This window comes from Acyrthosiphon pisum, chromosome A1 (genome assembly GCF_005508785.2).
Source record: "Acyrthosiphon pisum isolate AL4f chromosome A1, pea_aphid_22Mar2018_4r6ur, whole genome shotgun sequence".
NCBI classification, from domain to species: Eukaryota; Metazoa; Arthropoda; class Insecta; order Hemiptera; family Aphididae; genus Acyrthosiphon; species Acyrthosiphon pisum.
Genome location: NC_042494.1, coordinates 168,549,797 through 168,572,002, shown reverse-complemented (window position 1 = coordinate 168,572,002; position 22,206 = coordinate 168,549,797). Strand labels below are relative to the sequence as shown.

Below are 22,206 nucleotides of genomic sequence, written 5' to 3'. Positions count from 1 at the left end.
GTTTTGTTGTAAACCTCGACCATCAGCAGCTAATCTCTTATCTAATGGAATTGTGTAACCTTTAGCATTCTTCCAATTGGATATACACGGTGGAATTTTCCATTCTTTCTGTTCCTTGACAGATGTCTTCCGGGTTGGTGAATGCATTAATGGTGCAGGAGGCGATGGAGGACCTCTGGGAATTTTTTTGTTTATTTTAAATTTAGGTGGTTCCATTGGATCTTTTTGAGCCTCCACCAATCTTACAACACGTTGTTTTGAACCGGAATTATATTCTTGTCCTTGTTCGGTAGGGGTGTACCGGAACCATTGTACAGGAGCCTAAACATAAACATTGTATGAATAACAACAAATATAATATTCATAAACATCAAAAACATGGTAACTTACAGGTTTATCGGCCGCTCGTACTGGTAATGCAGCCGAAACTTTAGAATTAGTCAACTTTTCCAGCGCTGCTCTTGTTTTTTCAGTGATGTCTGCAACTTCTTCTGAATCAGGCTTTTGCAAGGAAGGATCATCTTCATTGACCACCTCAGATGGAAGCATGTCAGATAGTTTTGAATAAATCACTTTATCTTTTCTCTGACCTTGACGAGCAATCACATCATATTTGACTTTACCATCAGAAGTTAACTGCAGTGCAAGAGCATTTGAAACAGATTCTTTATTTTCTCTTCCCATATTCAATGGATATTGCGCAACTTGGATTTCCGGAAAAGCACCACCATCTCCAAAATCCTAAATAAAAAAAATGGTAATTTTAACAAAATTGTACTACACTACTATGCAATAATTGTATTCTTAAAAATCATCTCAATCAGAAGAAAAAAAAATAACAATATATTGATTAATGCATTAGACGACAACATGTATTCTATTTAGTTTTTATATTAAATATATATTTTGTATACATGTTATTTTCTTTAAATGGAAATATTATTTTTAATTAAAAAATGTGTTGTTATTATTACCATAGTTGAACATAAACAAGTTTTTAAAGTAAAAAGTCTACTTTATACTATTTTTTTTACCATTCAATTCAGAATATAATGATTTTACTTAAATAAAACACTTCAGTTAAAATCATTTTTTTTTAAGTTTTGTAAAATTGTCTAATCGAAGCAAATGTTGAACTAATTGAATCAGTAATTACACTTCTATGTCAAGGTATAAATATAACATAAATATATATTTTGTTAAGCACGAAAAAAATCTTATTGGATTCAAAATTATATAGAAATATTGTAGTTCGCTGAAAACAAGCGTATTGTACCTAGTGTGACATCACTGCTGCCATATAAATTCACTGAAATATCACAAGTTTGTTAAAAATGAATATATTGTAGAAGGAAGATTTTAAAAACAGTCTGCAATTAGTTACTTGAGCATTAATTATTTGAATTTATTTCTCATTTATAATCAATGAATTGATTACACATGTACCCATATTGCAAAATAACATAACAATATTTTAATATTTACTTCAACAGTCCTCGGTACCCATCCAGTTCTGTTCCCGTATGGAGGGATTTTAACAGCGTACACTTCAAAGGTATTGGTTTTTTCAGCGAGTGTTTCGTTGGTTTCGTCATCTTCTTCCAAGTCCTGAAGGAATTGTGTAGGTGCTGGTAACACGCTGAGGAACTATACATTAATTAATATACATATTACTAAAATGCAGAATTTGCATACCTACATTAAAAACCAACCAAATATGCACACAGAAATTAGCAAAAAGACATTTATTTTCTGAATATTTAATTTAAATAATACATTTAACATTATGGAACGCTACTAAAAATACTTTGCTTTCAAATATTTGTGTTTTGTAGGTATTGTTAATCAATAAGAAAAAAATAGGAATCAATTTTAGTACTTATCTAAAATGTAACTTAAAAGGAATTTTCTTAAGTACAGAAATCATAGTTTGTATTTTGTTGGTAGTTTTAACCCGTTTTAATCTATATGAAAAAAATAAAATCCCAAATATATTTGAGAAAACCTATACCTATAGGTACCTATTCATTTATTTCAATATTAATTGAAACTAAACAAATATAAATTTTTTTTCTATATTACAATATTAATTATTTTAAAAATGTCTAAAAAAACAAAAAACTCCCAACTATACACTAAAAGTTGAAATATGCAAAATAAACGCCATAAGAATTGCATAATTTAAATTGTTAAGTCATGAAACGAATTCTGTGCTCAGTTAGCGATCAACCAGAATATATATGCAAATACATACAAATCCGCGCTATACATATTACAGTAGACGCCGCTTATAAGACTCGCATTGGGACCAGCACAACAATAATTGCGATAAATTTGAAATGTAATAAAACTTGTTGTAGTTACATAATATATAGTTTATGCGGCATAATTAGAAACTACTAATAAGCTACAACCAACACAAAAGTTTATTTTCTACGATTTTTATGACCACATTTGAGTCTTATAACCGAATTTTTTTTATGTACTTGGTTACGTCCGGACGATTTTGAACCTAATAAGCGACTGAACATTATAATATCCGTGAGTCTTACAAGTCTCTTCGCAGAATTAATAAACGACAGGCATAAGTTTTTCTCACCTGAATAGAGACATTGCGGAGCGTTGTAGTCTGATGTCTCGTAAAAAAAAAAACCGAAGTTGCCGGTCCGGTCCGACGTGAGTACTCGAACCACACACTTCACAGGACTATAATAGTGAGTTAGACCTTGGGCAGTTACAACTCACAGATTTCTACACAACGCACGAACGACGCGATATTATTATAAGAGACTTGCCCACATCCACAAGTTTCAAGTACTAAAGTGATTATTATCAATCAACAAAGATGTTGTTTTCCAATTCTTGATAGATAAAAACAAAATGGAAGTTCCGCGCCATTGATAAGGAAATCCTCGTAATGGCCATTCGTTCGATGAGTTGCCTATGGTATGCCCCTCATCCGAATTATTTGCAAGAACATATTATTGTTTTGTGGAAAGGTTTTTTAAGATTCATTTCGATATTTTAAACGAGGTCGTACGTCAATAGTGACGGCGATGTGTACATTTTTACTTTTTTAGTCCCGTGCAAATGTTAAGAGGTATCTGGTTGAAAATTGGTATTGACCCGCCATAATTGACGGCGATTGACAATACCGATATTTTATTTTCATTTTTAAACAGAACCAGATTTTTCTTACATAAGCGTAAAACCGGAACAGGAAACGATGTATTCATTTTCTCAGAACAAAAAATAAACCGACATTTTAGATTTGCTAGGAACCGAACCGGAAAAAACCATCGAGGATCAAGTTCCAGAATTTTTTTTGTCTCCATATTATATCACACACGTACAACATGGCAAATTTTCGTTCACCAGTTTCAATAGGGTGCTGCTAGCGTATGTTTTATCTATGATTATACTAATAAAGATTGATCACGTGAGTATTACACACTTTTATGCTTTATATAATTATACACATACACAGTTTGGTAAGTGTTTATTAGAGAAGAAAAAAATTCCGATGGAGAAATAATAAATGGAAAATATTATTATACAATATATTATCATGCTGCGGTGTAATAATAACAAATGATGTACTTAAATAAATAGTGGTCGATCACCAGATACTTGACATTTTTAAAGTAGCTCACACTTCTCCGAGTCACTCTTTGGAAAAGGTTGGCGACCACTGCGGCATAAGTCTTACACATTGCCTTCAAAAATAATATAGGCAATATTCAATCACTTGAAATACGGTGTGGCTGAACATAGTAGTGGTTGTTATTTAATATGTATATTCCTATTTGTTATTAATGATATCACCCCTAAATTAAGGTCCTAGTTACGCCACTGCTTTACTGCTATCGTAGGCATTTACACGGTATTTTAGTCTACTGTTTTCGAAGTGTTGTCCGATATTCAGAGGATTCCGTTGTAGTTTGTTCCCAAAAAAAGTCCGCTATTTGGAGGTGTCCGTTAAGGGAGGTTTCACTGTAATAATATCTAACATAAGAGGACGTCTTAACCGCACAGTACGTTGTATCTGTCTTACACATTATGTACCTACTACCTATACGACATCGTCGTCTCAGAATGAAAAGGTTGAAAAATGGTTTTTTTGCATATTATTATTAAATAATTTTTGTTGTATAATTCAATACTGAAATCGTATCGATCCGTTGATTATTCAATGAGATACAGAGAATGAAAAGGTTCTAATTCATACGTGAATGATAGGTACGGGCTAACTTAAAAACGATCTCCTGAACAATTACAAAAATTACGTTGGAACCTTATCATTCTGAGACGACGACATGTCAAATTGTCGTTTACAAGTTACAATTGTGTGCTGTAAGTTTTTATTTGAGAGCACAGATATTTATATCATAAAAATATTTGTGAGTGAATATAAACATCTGTTTTTGAGATTGAATCATAGAGTACCTACTCAGTTATGGAGTGCATTTATACTTATTATCAAACTTGTATAGGTCAAAACATTATCTGTGTTCTCTCGATCGATTTTTTAGGATTTTTTATTTTTCCAGTGAATTATGAGCATATTTTAAATATTATTTTACATACGCATATATCACTTAAAAATTTAAATATCGTAAAAAAACCGATCGAGAGAACATAGATAATGTTCTTAAAATCTTACCTAAATATTTTATAATTTATTCACTTTAATATCAAAAATAACAGCACACTATTAAAACTGGTGAACGAAAATTTGACATGACATATGTGTGCAAGACGGATACAACACAGGGCGTCTCTTAATTGTATATAGTTTTCAAAAATTATAAACTTTTGCAATAAAATCCAAATTACTTAATTTATTTATATTTAATAAAATTACTCATACCAGTACAAAGAAACAACTTAAAAATAAGATTTAATTAAAATATATAATTTATTCCTATTTATTGTAATTTAATTACCTATATTTGCAAATTTAAATAGGTATCTTACATTAAAAAGTAAATGTACGATTTGTTATTTAAAGTAGTTACAATGTATAAAAATTTGTTTAAGTGACTTACGGCATTTTAGCTTTTGAGCATTTGTAATAGTATATTCTCATCAAGTACAATATAATGCATAATATAACCATAGACAGCACCTATTACATGTTCATGGACAGAACAACTTACTCTGCCTCTCTGCTGCAGTCACTGACGTAGTTTAATAGTTAACACTTAACAATATGTATACTTTTTAAGATAAAGTTTAACCCACTGAACTAAATAGTAGTTCAGTATTGACTTTGACCATTGTATTTTGTATACGACTAAATGAAAGTGACCACGTGACCAACCTCCTAAACAATTGAAAATGCATAAAACAAAAAATTATAAACACCTCCCAATACAACCCATTCAAGTACCGCTCCTTCACGCCATCCATTTTTTGTTCGTTCAAATAAACAAATGTTCTTATGTTTTTAACTTTACAGACTGAAAATTGTATATTTATTTATTTTTAATAAGAAAAATGTTGTTTGAACAACTGAACAAGTTTCTGTAAGTGTATTTATTGCAATTTGCAACCCTTAAATGTAAGTCATGGCTTGCCTCGGTGTCCTTGGACCTTTATTATTTATATGAATAGCTTACTGAATTTAAATATTGATGATAAATTACTTTGTTCTGCCACTGATGGTTGTATTATTGAAAGAGAAAAATATTGAATGTTTGTTCAACAAAGCTAACTTAGTTTTTAAAATGGTAAATATGTGGTTTGACAATAATTGTCTAGAACTTACCCTGGGAAAAACTAAACACATTGTCTTCGACATACAAAATATAGCATTTAAAAAAGATTATAAAATAATTAATCACTCAAGATTATGTATAGCAAATTGTCTTATAAATTGCAAAGGTATTGTAAAAATGGATAGTATTAAACACTTAGGTTTGCACTTGGGTAATCAATTAAAATGGAAAATACATATTGATTATGTTATTTTAATTATAAGAAAACACTTTTTTTACATTCAGAAACATTAGAAATGTATTGGACTTACATAACGTACAATTTATATATCTTGCCTTTGTTCAATTAGTAAATACTTTCGGTATTGAAATATGGGGAGGGACCTTTAATTAACATCTTATGAAGTTAAAAACCATTATAACTTATAATGGTTTTATAATTTATAAGCAAACGTATCAAATATATTCTCAAACTACCAAACCTCTATAGCACGGAGAAAATTTACAGACTGGTATATTTAATTTGATAGACTATTTTTAAAAAATGTTCTAATCCTAGCATATAAAAATAAAAATCTTATCCATACTTGTGTTCATGATCATAATACAAGATACAAAAACAAATTGTATGTAATCAAAACAAAGTGTACTTAGTCCCTTGGGCTTAGAAGTAGTTTAAATATAGCAATTGAGTTGTACAGGTTAACATTAAACAGTATAACAACTTTTGTAACTTTAAAAAATCTATTTTAAAATTGTTATAAAGTACTCATTAAGCAAATTAATCTTTAAGAGTAATTATTGTTGTTAATATGTAAATTATATTTATTTGTTGTTGTCCCATTGTTATTCTCTTTTCTTTTTTCTCTTCTCTCAAATAAAATGTCAATTTAATTTGTATGTTTAATCGTGGGTACTCCTCATCTCTAACACAAGCTTTGCTTAAAACAGATGAGCAAACACACACACACACACACACACACACACACACACACACATATATATATATATATATAAAACTCATTTTTAACTGAATATAACTAATGTTTGTTTTGTTTTCAATAAATAAATAAATAATAAATACTAAATAATTTTGATAAGTTTTGAAATTTGTAATTTTTTTATGCTTTATTGAAATCACTATTTAAGATCTTCATTGTGATTAAAATATGTTGTCAGTAAAAAAAAATTAATTTAATCATTTTAACCATATTAATTATTATAAAATTTGTAAACTTAATGAGAAAAAAAATGTTCAATTTACAAGTGTATTATGATTTATGACTCATGTGAATAACTGTAATTGAGTGACTAAACGTCTATAGAAATATATTATCAATGCTTCTCTAATTATGTAAATATTATTGAAACACGTAATTAACAGACAATGGTTCAAGACAGCATGATCATGTTTTCTTTACAATCCCCACATATTATATTGACCGAATAACATTCATCTGATCAAACAAATGTTGTCATGTCGCCTTAAATCAAGTTTTATTCATACAATTTGTAAGCCTTTGGTTGGCTGTGTCTCATTAGACATTAGTTGTACAAAATTTTCTAGAAAATAAAACACTTAATATTTGTGAAAATTCCTCCATGCATAAAATGGAATTCTATTATCCATTTTTTTTCTATTCGCGGAAATGAATTCTTAAACATGAATAATAATATTGTTAGTGGTTTTGTGCGCAGAGGACATTTTACAATTTGTTTAGTGTGTTGACGTAAAACATGATAAAAATTCTGACTATCCAGTCCTTATCAATTTTTTTTTACAGATTTAAAAGATAAGCAAGTTATTTAGAAAAACTAATTGTGGAATAAATACAATTGTACGCACGTTTCAGTGTGCTGTTTATTGTTATAGTTGAACAAAATATAATCTGCTGAAACAACGTCATTGCCAAGCGTTAATGATAAGTGACATAGTTATTCAAGAGAAATGTTCATTTTTAAATACGTATTACAAGGTTGTTTCAATAAAATATACAGACTAGAAAGTAATAATTATTTTATTTACACTTAGAGCACCGAATGAATTAAAATAAAAAATTAGTCAACAAATTTACTTGAATCTCCTACATAAAGTTTAAAATATATAACAATAAGATAATATTAAATATAATATTATGAATATGGAAGACTGACAATAATAATACAAATTCTTTTTTGTCAATATATAAAATTAAAGGACCAGTTCAATATATATTTTATATATTAGATCAGAATTATACTCTTATTATTAACCTGTTTTCCTTAAGGTAACTTTTGTAAAATGGTCATTGCAAATGTTCAAAACACGTCAGTTTCTCGAATTTTTTTTGTTTCTTTTGTTTTCCGTCTTAACGAGGTTTGTTGCATGTGGTAATATTTGAACGTGTCTTCGGGTATGTCTAACAGTATGAGCTATTAGACCAAAAAAAAGGAAAATTATTCATTTATCAATAAAAAATAATATAATATAAGAGTAAAAATACCTTCTTGATAATTCTCTCTTCCTCGAGCATATGCAATGGTGGATTTCGCAAGGCTTCTAAGGTTTCACACATGGTAGGAAAACGTTTTTTGAGATCAGAATATGATTTTTCTGGCAACGATATTTTGATCATTATTAAACCCATTTTGAAAAATGTTTTAACACCTACAAATTATAAAGGATATAAAAATTGGGTTCGGGAAAGATTTTAAAATAATTTACCATCAAATAAAAATATATCCCAAAACCTCAACAAGGTGGGCCATGGTAATGTTCTTGTGAAAGCACATAAAAACCATTCAGTCATATACATAATTGGATCAATACTTTGCTTTTTCTAAAAAATAAATAATAATAATAATAATAATAATAAACAATTATAAACTAATAACTATACATTATTGCAATGTAAGATTATACACTCACTAATAGTTTATAAATTTTTGGCTCCCGTTCTTTTAATAATGCAAAAAGTATGTTACCATCTCTAATCAATGTTTCCTAAACATAAAATAGATTATTTGAATTAAGTGCCGTTCATTTAAAATATACCTATTGTTTAATATGTTCAATTACCATTCCTGGACTGTAGTAATCACTAAGGTAATCATCACAAATTGCTACAAAACACCAAAACGCTTGCTCGGCTGGCATGTGCATGAGAAGAAATGCAGCAATTGGAGCTTGTGCTTGACAATATCCAATTACAGGATTTAATATTGTATACGCTTTGAGAACATTGAATAACTCTTTTTGGCTGTTGAAAAAATACGCAACTAATGTTAAACAATATTACAACATTTAAAATGTTCATTACAATTTACCCTGTTCCATCTTGGTCGACAAACATCTCATGGTATGGGAACTGTCGATGCAGATCTTTTCTTATGTCTTCGATCCATTTACGATCCCCTGGCTGGTCACACAGCTTGAAATAGAGATTTTTCTTTTGGTCCAACAATTTATTTGCTTTAGTCAAGTACAACCAAGCTCTAGGTCTGATTGATTGTGGAATTCCTTTTCTACATCTGTTTTGTACCTAAAAATATGTAGCAATTTTAAGATAAAATGTTTAAAATATGTTATATAGGTAGGTAGGTAGGTAACAATATTATATTAAATGTTATTACTTTTTTAAAACTCCTAATCATTTGTTTATCCCAATTGGCAGTCATATTAAGCCATTTTCGTTCACGTTCTATGGTTTTGTTAGCTGATATCATGTGTTTCCTACAATTAAACATTTTGTTAGGTATAAAAATTTCACACAGCTATGAGATAATATTATGTAGGCATGTATTCAGGATATCTGTAGAAAGTATAGAAAATGTTCTCACACATGGGACAGGGGAACAGGGAGGAGTTAAGAGCAAACCAAATATACTTCCTTTATACATGTATAAGCGTAACTAGTGAACTGTAATGTTGTTTTCATGCAATACCCTTAAATGCATAATAATTTTGAATCAAACAGGAAGTATGCAATGCGCACACTGTAGCATACCAAATAGCTAGGATGACCAAAAGAGGATTTAACTTCCTGTGTTCAATATTATTTGAACCATTGTCAATAATATACAATATTGCAAGTGTACAGTTATAATAATAATATTATTAGCCTGATTTGACTGTTAATTAAAATCTTACGGATTGGGTTTGTCGACATGTTTTTTTTAAGGAATATTCAAAATCTTTTACATCTTCATATTTTTTTTGACAAACCCCATGAGCGAGACATACCTGACTAAATTTTATATGATTACATTTATTAATCATAATTTATCGTAATTTATATACCATTGCAATCAGTCAGTTATTTTTGAGAAACTTTCACAATGATAAAGAAAGTATAAGAATTATTTTTAGAGGTCTGCGATTGCCAATATTGATTTCACAATAATAATTAAGGTGTGGTCAATACAAAACAAAACAATCTATAACATAATATCACACATCTTATTTTAATTAGTTTCACTCAAATAATAATGACATTGACAATTATTATTATAATATAATTATTTATCAGATATTATTCTAAAGGTGGTCATAATGTGATTAAATACCTAGATATAATGGTATTTATATTTAATTTAAAAGAAATTATGGGCAGTAACATAGATATTACCTAACATTCCTAGAATTTAGGTTTATAAACAATAATTTTTTTTTATTATACAGTTTAATTACGGTTATACATTTATGGCAAAAAAACATAATATATAGGTATTTGATATTTTAGGTAATCGACTTGTGAATCTAAAGATATCAAAATTATCACTATTGCTAGAAAATGATGTGTAAAACATAAAATCAACCAAAAACTCTTCAACACAGTTCACGACATATTACTCTGTGGTCCACAATCACAATAGATTAAAGACTACAAAAGCCATAAGCCAACGCGAAGCTGGCTCACAAAGGTGTAAATTTGCACAAGATTAATATTAAAAGGCAAAACAGTCCCGTAATACTTAGGCGTAGCACTTACGATTCGTTCAGGTACTGGGTACCACCTAGGAAGCCATGTCTGTCGGGCACCGTCGACACTACAGAGCCGTTGGGAGCCAGCGACGAGCTGGCATCCGAGTAATTGTCTTCGTCGTTGTCGACGTATCGGGTTTCCATTTTGTTCGCAACGAACGGACTAGCCGCCTTCATGTGGTTCGATTATCGTTTCACGTGATGATCGAATCCGAAAGATCTGTGGAGGACGCAAAACTCGCTTAATTATTACTATCGGACGACAGGTCCTGCAGATACCTCTACAGGTCCAACCTAGGCGTTGTGATCTTCGAACCCGATAACTTAGGTAGGTAATACCTACACCGTAAGACAGCGAACTACAACACTACTATCAGAAGTTAATGACAATACCTATATATTTTTTATTGTATTTTAACGATTTCGAACATCTGTCGACGGAATAAAATGTGTAAACAGTTATTAAACAACAGTGATATCAACGAACCGCACTCGCGCGGCGTGTCATCGGACGTTTCGCGCGTCTCGCGACGGTCGCGGCTTGTGCGCGCACAGCTTTCCGTTTTCAGTCCATCGCGCGCGCCACGCAGCGGAAGATAAACAAAATTACGCGGCGACGACAATAATCTATGGCGATCGAGCGATTCCGAGTTTTCTTATTTTTCTCGGTATTTTCTCTTCGTCGGTAGAGGCCGTCAATGCGGTGGTGGGCATTTGATGTCGTTATCGCCGTCGCCGTCGTCGCCGAAAGATGATGACAATAATAATAACATCAATATCGGCGGCGAGCCAAGGCCGATGGAAATAGTGCGAGAGATCCGCGAACGGGCAAACGACGGACACACGACCGATCGGAGCGGCTGACGCGTCGCGACTGGAGTGGTGGAAGTGGAGCGGTGAACTGGCGTGTCGTACCGTCGTGCGTGGACGACCGGAGCGGTGCGAAGCGGCGGCGGCGGACGACCGCCGACCCGCGCGGAATGTGGATAAACGGTACGTGCAATTTATAAGAGAAAAACTTGTCGTTTGAAGATTTACGATAATATCGTTTATTCGTTTGCGTTGTTTTCGTTGTGGGGCGGCCACACGACGTCATAGTTGATAATTATAATGATTATCTACAAATATTGAAATATATTATTATGATATTATAATATTATATTTACATATTAATTGTATTAAGTGGATGACAGCAGAATAAAACTGTTTTCTATCAGACGTGCGTGAGTGTTATAGATAAAACGCATTCGTGTAAATAATCGTTTTTTTTTTTTAATGATTTTTCTAGTTATCTCCCGAGTCCTGAGTAAAACAACCGGTTACCAAAATTATTGAGTATAACATATTTGCAAGGGCCATAGACCTGTAAAAGAATTTATAGGTCTATGGTATGCCTATATAGCGGGACACCGGGACAAATCCCCGTGGCCCGTTACAATAACAGATTAATTTTATGAATTAAAAATATAATATATAAAATAAAATAAACATAATGCATAAATAAGTATATACCTTATCAGCTCGTGACTCGTGTGATTTTAAGTATTATACTGATTAATCGATAATAGTATTAAATTTAAATTGAAGTGATATAATATTTTGTTTAAACAATTTATTAGGTGTACCGATGTACGTACGAATTATACATACAGATATTATAAACCTCGAACAGGTTGTATAGTGATTTAATAATTAACTATAATAAAAATTGTAATTATTATTATTTAATATTTATACAATTATATTCGTAATAACTAATAACTGCAACGTCACCGTCGCAACCAAACTCAAGACACTGATGCTCGCACTTGTTGCAGATACCAAAAACATTGTTGTAATGTAAATCAAGCATAATATAGTTTTATTTTATTTTTTTGCGTGAAATAAGACTCTCAGACTAAACAATATTATAGTATACTGTATTGTCTATACCTATGCTATAATATTATAAATAGGTACATTGTGCATTGACGTCTTCCACAAGGGTGTCTTGAATTTATTTAATATTCAAAATGAATATTAGAGGATAAATAACCTGCTGATGATGATGTAAGACAGCACAAAAAAAAATTTATTTTAGATTCGAGAAAGAATTGTAAAAAGATTGGTTCATTATTTTAATACAGCATAATATGAAAAACAAAATCCCATTAAAAGTTAAAACTGAAGAACCAAGCCTAATTATGTTTAATGCTATATGTAGTAAATTTAAATGCTTTAATTATGTTTATCGGTTTCTTTTTCCTATTTATGAATTATGATTTGTATATGATTGTATTGTACTTGGAAAATAATCAAGTCTTTGAAAATATTAAAAACATCTATGTATGAAAATGATAACGCAATTGTTTCTAAGTAAGTGGATACCATCATAAGATTGATACATTTTATAATGACAAAAAATAAATACTATAAAAAAGTAACACATAACCGTAGACTGTAGTTGATTATAATATATTATAGTATACAGTCTAGTCTTGATAACTCAAATTTCAAGGTGGATAAAAGTAATTTCGACGTGTGTAATTTTCGGGATATATATTTCAAATATAACTTAGATACAACTATACAGGAGACTAGAAAAAAAAAATCGAGTTATCCAGGTTTAAGTTATCGTGGCGAACATATTATTTAATGGATAAGCTAAATTAGTTTGTTATATTAACCGGGGCGCGGTGTAGCGGCGTGGTATGGTTGGAAAAGAATTAAAGTTGGTACTAACTAATGAGTAATAACTATAATAATTAATAACTAATAAGTATTATATAATATAATATTATTTTGACATATTAGCTAGGTATTTTAGCAATTTTAGATTCTGAACGGAGTGATGAATTAGTTGATATTATCATGTGTTTTAAGAAAAAACATTTTTTGTGCTTGTCATCACGTTATCATGGACATTTATGACCAAATTATTTTTCCACTATTCATTTTAGGCCTAGAAAATAAATTATCGGCCTGAAATATTGACCCAGTCCGGTTTTGACTTATAGGTTTAATATTTTATTATTATTTGACTTTATGCCTACTAGCCTACTTTATACTTAGTCGACTTAAAAATAAATTTGTAAATTTAAAATTTGATAAGATATTACGTTATCTTGAGACCATATATTAATATATAATATATTATGTTATAATATATATTATAATATGTATGATATGATATATTTATGATTGAAACAAAACGATATTTCGTACCCTTAAAGATATTATTCGGACATTCGGTATTTATTGGTTACCGTAACTACTGACGATAGTTAAAATATAATATGGTTGATTTCCTGATTCCTCTAAGATATCTAACTCAAAAGCGTAAAAAATATGATTTTGCACGAATGATCGTTTTGTCTATATTGCGCATGGGCTAGATAGAGAACACAAACAGTACGTCGAGTGCTGACATCCCTTTAGGCTTAAAGTCTTAAAGGCCTTTAGGCTTTAAGTCTTAATAATAACATTGATTAAATCAATGATTATAATACTATAATTTATAATTTTATAGTGCTTTAACATTCATGACAATACCTAAACGGTCTTAAATAATAAATATTTAATATCTATGACATAATATTGTTATTATTGCCATCGCCTGGCACGTGGTAAATTCCATTGCGGCCCACTGCAATGGTCCAAAAATATCCACAAAGCTGTTCTTAAAAATAATAACTCTATTTTCATCATTTCTGTTTTTTTTTTTATTGTTAGCAGCTGTTACGTTTACAACGTCGTTTCGTGACGAATCTATCCGACCGCGATTGCGTAACGACTAATGCGCCTATGACGAACGACGGTGCCCACGTTTTTTATATTTATTCATTACAACGAAATTAAAATATAAACAAAATATAGACAATAATATATTATTTATGACCACATCTACAAATAGCCAACGTTTTTTGTGGGGACTCTAGTCACCCCCTCACCCCTTTACATTCGTAAAAAAATCAATAATATTGTAATTGGGTTTGATTTCTAAAATTTATATAATATGCTTACTAGTTACTACTAGTTAGTACTGATTAGTAATTACTAATTACTAAATTTTGAGTTAGTACTCAAATCATCATTTACATCATTACTTGGTGGAACTTTTTTGGGGGGATAGGAGCTATAACGCTCGTTAGTCGATACGATTGTATTCGTTACAATAATTTATCTTAATTATTTAATAAAGATAAAAAGTATTTTTTTTTAATGAAATATTAACAAAAATTAATTAATTTTAACCATTATGAATTAAACTGATTATGGATTATAATTTATAAATAGTAATGGGTAATGATAAATATAACATAACATATTATGCATTTTAATTTATAGTTAGTGTACTTAAAATCCATAATATAATATATGGTTATTACATTTTAAAACCTAGGTAGCCGAAGAATAAACAATTTAGAACAGATTTAATTAAATTTATATTGGAGCAGGGGTCGGCAATTAAATTCTATGGCGGTCTAGATAATTTGAAAAAAATTGTCGAGGGCCAGAAAAAACTTAAATATTAATTAATATAATCTGTTTATTTTTGTGTTAAAAATACAGTTTAAGCTATTTAAAGCAAGTTATTTAATACAATATAATATCGGCCAGTTTTTTAAAATGTACCTACTCTTGGAGAACAACTTACTAACGGGCAGAGTGTTTTGAAGGTGCAGGTGATCAGTTAATCTTGGACGATAATATTTATTCTTTAAAAACGTCATTTTGGATAACGAAGTTTCATATATTATGTATGTGGAGCCAAAATACATCAAAATACAACATAAAAATAGATAAAAATATAGGTATCTATTATGTGCGGAAAACCAGCATTAAAAAAAAATATTATTGGCGGTCCAGTTATTTCTCCTCCGCGGGCCAGATTGGGCCTGTTGCCGACCCCTGTATTAGAGGATATATTATATATCAAAGGACATAAATATAGAAGAAGTATGTGCATTGTGCAAGGAAATAGATAGATATTTATTTTTCCGTTTCGGAAATTCGCCGTGCGAGCTTTTTAAAACGCGTACCGATAACAATAACCATAAAACGTATATTATTTAATATTTATACACAAATAATCTAACCTACACTCATAATATTCGTGTCGCCACGCTAATAATAAAACACAGTACTATAAACGATGACACTCAAGTATTCAACGAAGGGGGGAATGCAATATAATATTGTAAATTATAATGGTATTAATTTATTGCGTCAACTTACTTTTTAATATAGATCGTTTGGTTTTTTTTTTGTCTGTCGGCGATTGCAAATAACATAAAACAATAATTAGGAATTTAAAAAATGTTTTTAGTTAGATATTTCACATATTTTGCATTTATTCATGCATTCGTATATATCGATTCCGCCGGCTATATAATATATACTGTTTAAACTAAGTAGTAAGTACTATAATTATTAATTAAAGTATTAAATATTATATATATTTAATATTTAATATTTCTAAATAATTCACCTATTTAAGACATGTATCATTGTGTTCCAGCTCCCAATCATAATACCAAAAATAAGTATAATATACGCAGTGAAACCTCGATAACTCGAATGTTTATAAGTCGAATTCGATGTTAAGAAATATGTCAATTTTTCTATGACTCAAATTTCCGAAAACTTGAATTTTTTTTGTCCTTGACTGATTTGAGTTATCGAGGATTCACTGTATTTTTATTTTTTAAAATTCTTATCGTTTTTTTCAATCATTAATATTTGCCTAAAATATACATAAGCAATTAAGTTCAACTTTACTAATAAAAATACTATAACCTGTGTTCAAATTCATTAATTTAATAAAATATTAATGCAGAATTAAGCTTATTTAGCTAGTTTCACGATTTGTGTGAATGTAAAAGCTTAGCGGAACCGATAGATATATATATGTGTATGGATATTATCATCAATAGTAGCCAGTGGAATCGATAAATCCCTTCTTTATGACAGATTATTATAAACTAAACCATTATTTAAATATACAAGGTTATTGCACATAGCCCATATTGTTATCAAACAGAAATAAAATGGCAGCGTAAGGGTACGATCCATATCATAGCATATAATATATTAGTACAGTATATTATACGTCGTCCCCTTACGCTGCCATTTTAATTCCTTAACGTGATAAAATGATATAGTGGAGGTACTATTGCAATAATCTTGTATATTTAAGCCATGAATTAAACTGTCCTTTATCGTCACTATTAATTACGCCACTGATAACACAAATACACAATATATAATAATATAGCACACGCGAATTTACCCGAATAAAGTACGATCACAGGAAAACCGTTCATTGAATTATTCACATAACTTCGTCACATAGGTATAATATTGGATATTGCAACATGTATGTGAGGAGCGTATTTGGGTGTCGCGTGTCCCCCTCCAAGACTTTTTTTTTAAAAACTGGTAAACCATAATATTTAAGAACTTATTTAACTATAAATATTATTTATTAGTATATTTATAGGTAAACTATAGTACCTGTATTTTATATATATTAGTAAATTAGTATATTTTAATAAAAATTCGATTGCCCTATGCTAGCAGCTGTACGCATATAGGTGATAATAATATTACTATTATTACTTCGTAATAAACCCTTATCAGTGGTTAATCACTATTAAACAAATAAAATAGTATTAATTATTATTAATTAAACAAATATTATATTGAATTACAGCATGACAATGCAGTTTAACTTTCAAACAATTATGGAACATTTTTACGAAAACCCATATGTACATATTCATCGAGTTAAGAACAGTGATGCAATCAGAATTAGTCGGTTGGACTCAGTTTCAACTTTCAAATCTTTTAAAAAAAATTATTTTGAGTATTTTACATCTACGCAGATCATTCAACGAATCTATAATTATACGCATAACTCTATTAAAAGTATGTAATTATTTATTATGTATTTATAGTTTATACATGTACTAACATTATATACAGAATACAGATTACAATGCGAGTTACAATGGTTGTACCGAGAGGTGCTTATGATAAAAAAAAAATTATTTTTTTTAGTGGTAGGGGGTTAAATGTTTTAATCCCCCTCCACTTGCATGACTAAATTGTCTAAATTACGCCACTGTGGGTTATAACGTGTTTATTTTTCATAAGAAATGTATGCAATCACATAGGTATAATATGGAATACTAAGAATAGTATAATGTGATGCATTAAATATAAAACGAAAAAAAATACATACACGACCAAATATTGAGGAGCGATTGATTTTTTTTTAAATTTTATTTAAATATCACTATAATTTGCAATTAGTAATTAATATTATGCATCTATATAGCAGATCCCGACACAATTTATGTTTGAGACGTCTGTAGGATTACCGAGAATAATGAAGACACCGAGGTTCTTGACAAGTGAATTATAGGGTTGGAGAGATTATACGACTATATTATTATAAGCGTTTGTAAAATAGTTTAGCTTCTATTAGTGGAAGGTTTTCAATCTGAGATCGGGATGAATTGTATAGCTGAGGTCTTGTGGAGGCGTATGGAGGGGGGGAGGCACTAATTAATTTTCATCGCGACATATTTTGGAAAGTTTAAATGTTGTTGATGTACCATATTTTTGCGTTTCCTCTAATATAAATATTATATTAAATACAATACGCAAAACGACACAACGAGCTCGTTGTTTGAAAAATGAAAGATACCTTACAATATATACATGCGTATTAATTGGCGTAACTACAGGAAAGACCGTTTTCTAGTGGGTGGGTATAGTGTGGGTTATATGAGTATTTTTCATCTTAAGTCATAAATTATAATAAGCATAGTTATAATACCTAATTTATTATATCATTTCTTTGGTAAACTCTTTTCTACTATACCTACTTATAAAGTGATCTGTTATTGTCATTATAGAATTACAGTGAAACTGATGTGTATGGTCACAACATGACTAAAAACATAATATATAGGTATTATTGTGTTAAGTATACAGTTTAAAACCATTATATTACGTTGTATAATATTATCATAATAATTAATTAAATAATAAGGCGAAATCAGAAAATTAAATTATACATATTTGCATAATTTTCCGCGGCTGCATTTGCATAATAATTAGACACTAAAAACGGGCTTAACAAGTTTTTGGTCATTTACACCGGCAATTTTTGAAAACACGACGTGCATATTTTACAAAAAGAGCGTACCTACAAATATTTTTAGGAATATAATAATAAGTGCAATCTAATTTGTATCGATCTAATTATTTAAAATGGAACTTTGGGTAAATTGAAATTCAGAGTTTGGGAGGTTATATCTAATATAATATCAGTGCTATTTGGAATTTGGAAACTTTAAATATTGCCTTTGATTTGGTCACCCTTATACGTTTGATGGTGAATCCATTACCAGCTTAAACGTCCGCGGCAACTTATATATTTTTAATTTCTCAGCCAGATTATTTATATTAATATCGAATGATAAGTTTTTATTCATAATTATTATAGCTTTTGATATAATATTAGATCACTATCATATTATTATGTAATCAATCACCTAAATTTATGTATTCATTATACCTATATTATAAGTCATAGTTATAATTATTTATATGTATTATTACTTACTACAGTCACTTGGTCAGCTACTATACACTGCAGGTATACTATAGATTTAATTTGACATGTCAAATATGATAATTTTTGAGTGTTTATACTGTATTGATTCTCGGGTTAGAACGAATTCAGTAACACTATTGTATATGATTTCATATTATGTAGATACTTGACTACTTGAACGTCCAAAGTACAAGCTAACATCTATTTGGCACCTATCTCAGCAGTGTCAAATATTTGCATTTAACCTGTCACTGTTGGGTGGGCTGCAGTCGTGTGGTGGCTCAGTCGGAATACACCGCGACGGGCTTGACCGGGAGAAGGGGTAGAATGATTAGCACAATAGCACCTGACCTTCCTGCAACAGTAAATACCGGCCCAGAGTCACAAAGTGAGTACAAACGTTTATTTACTACTATCAAACAATTAGAGAAAGATGAGACGAACGGGTCATTTTGATGAAAAAAAAATCTCGTGGAGATAACAGTTTTCGGGCTATATCGGTCGGAATAATTATTATAATAGACAAACAACAAACGTTTACCCAACACACGGGTCAACACCGAACGCAATCAGCTTTATACCGTCTTTGTTAATTTTTTTTTTATAACTCTTATTGTAAAAAAAGTCAGATTTTTTTTCACAAGTGATGATGTAACATTTGACTTGTATTTTATGTTATTAGGCGTAATTTAATGACGGACGATCTATGCAATATACATTATAATACAGACGATGTTTTGTCCTGTGTGAATTTGTGAACATTTGAATTTCTATATTGTACTATACAATATATTATACCATTGATTATACATATCGCTGTCATAATAGGCATTATTAAACCGACAGCAAAAGTTGTTTTTTTCCAAATGCGTATTTCGTTGTACTTACCGCAACAAGTTACAACTGACGATGATAAATTGGCACGATACCACTCGTAAAGTAAACTATTTGAACACGCACTTTTAACTTAATATTTCAATTGATAATTTTATAATTGCTATATACCTATATTTTCATAATTCTGTTGAAATTTCCTTATATCGATAAGTATACCTCATTTAGTAGGTATGCATATTAATTAGGTACTCCAGTATTATAGTAAATTATGTGTTTACGAAGGACTTTATTTGAAAGAAATGTACTCGCAGAGCATATAATTCCCTATAGGTAATCTATATTTGAATAGGCTTTTAATTATAACGTAAACAGTTTGCTGAAGTCGCCTTATCGTTTCCAACAATTATTAAACAATTATAGTTGACCTCTAAAACAGCTCTATTTGTTCAATCTTGACTCATCAACTGCCCGAGCCTATTATTATTTATATAACGTCGCGGGCCGGAGAAAGTGGGAAGATATCATAATAATAATAATAATAAGGACGTTTGCGTTTCGACACAAAATTGTGACGAATAGAACAATGCCGTAGCTATTATATTTTATAAGTATTTTAACCTCGGTTATAATGTTTCAAATGATACCGCGTGTATAGTTCAGACGTGATGAAATAGAGAGCGTTGCTTTTATGTTCCTTATATAGGCAGTTAGTAGGTATGGAAATCGTTTTTAATGAGAGTGTTATAGAAAAAATATTTTATTTGGAAATTTGGCTTAGTATGGCGACCTACAGTGGCATAGCCAAGATTTTGGAATGAGGAGGGGGAAGCCAAAAACCAGCAACCGTTTTATTATATCCGATAAACGCAAAAAAAAAATACAAATACAAATTACGACATAAAATATATTGTCAACGTCAAACAAACTAAAAAGAACAACTATAGACATTTTTCAACAGTTTTATATTGATTATAAAATGTAATTCTACCTACACCTGTTGTGTTTATAAACACTATACGAATAACTAGCACCGAAAATCGTAACCGAAAACCAGAACTTTTTATTTGTTTATAAAATATTATATCGCGACAAACCCAGCTGTCGGCCGAATTTGAAAGTGACCGTTGGGAATAGCCGCTATACTGTTCGATTAAAAGTTAAAACCACAGTCCATTGTTAGAATTTGTTATAATATTATGTGGATTTTTTTATTTACCTATTTAAGAGGACTACGCTCAATACGGAATATAATTACAACGGTCGCTTGGCGCAGTACATTTTACGTTGTATTACTATTTATAGGAGTACACTTTGTTTCGTAAATAAACGTATAAGAAAAAAATAACTGATATTGAAAGTGAACAAGTTACAATTCAAAACGTATAGGTACTGTAATTTTTGTCCGTAAAAAACAAGCATATTATACACTATATTATATTATTTTAAAATTCAAATTAATTGAAAAAATAAAATGGCTATCGCTAAAATGACGTGACGTATCACAAATACATAAACTGAAGCACATACGTATTTTTTTATTTTTTTTATTTATTTCTAATATGATTTAACGCCATTCGGCTTTTTTATATACAAGATATATAATAGGACATATTATATGGATATAGATGAACTAAATATAGTAAATTAATAATATAGTAATAATAAAGTAACAAAGTAAAAATATACAATTATACAAACATTAATGTGGCTTTGGTACTAGAGATTTACTATTATTGGTAATGGACATCATTATTATGATTGGGGAATTTTTTAGCAAAATTCGTTTTGGATATTGGCGGGTAAAAATAATCTTGTGAACTAGTATTGCCAGGAACATGAATGTAGAGTTGTTCTAGTAGACGGGGGGCGTCAATGAGCCCTTCTAATAATTTGGTAGTAAAGTTAATACACAATTAATTTCGGCGCTCTGATAATGGTTCCAGTTTCACTATCACATTAATAAGCCCATAATCGTGAGGAGAGTGAGTAATGTTAAGACAGCGACATGTGAAGCCAAGAAAACGATTTTGGACTTAATCAAGTCGTAGACTATCTTTTTTGGTATGTGGGGACCAAAC

The 22,206-nt window shown here is 30.1% G+C and overlaps 2 protein-coding genes across 3 annotated transcripts; both read right to left on the bottom strand.

The window, feature by feature from the left end:
• LOC100572463 (SNW domain-containing protein 1) lies at positions 1 to 2,830 on the bottom strand (the record flags this gene model as incomplete). The annotated part of the gene is given in 4 exon segments (XM_029486654.1): positions 1 to 321; positions 391 to 741; positions 1,486 to 1,639; positions 2,600 to 2,830. Coding segments are annotated over 4 exon segments (840 nt in total), but the record flags the coding sequence as incomplete, so codon positions are not given.
• A 4,721-nt stretch (positions 2,831 to 7,551) lies between these two features.
• LOC100162272 (TBC1 domain family member whacked) lies at positions 7,552 to 19,315 on the bottom strand. 2 transcript variants are annotated; one of them, XM_008187462.3, is made up of 9 exons: positions 19,301 to 19,315; positions 10,691 to 10,903; positions 9,333 to 9,432; positions 9,027 to 9,241; positions 8,779 to 8,959; positions 8,629 to 8,703; positions 8,425 to 8,539; positions 8,204 to 8,367; positions 7,552 to 8,132 (listed from the first exon to the last, which is right to left on the bottom strand). In XM_008187462.3, the coding sequence occupies exons 2-9, from the start codon at positions 10,858 to 10,860 to the stop codon at positions 8,019 to 8,021; spliced, it is 1,134 nt and encodes a 377-aa protein (XP_008185684.1). In that variant the 5' UTR covers positions 10,861 to 10,903; positions 19,301 to 19,315; the 3' UTR covers positions 7,552 to 8,018. The 2 variants fall into 2 exon arrangements, with proteins under 2 accessions (XP_008185684.1, XP_008185680.1); XM_008187458.2 differs by lacking the exon at positions 19,301 to 19,315 and adding an exon at positions 11,077 to 11,581.
• Between the last annotated feature and the right edge of the window lie 2,891 nt (positions 19,316 to 22,206).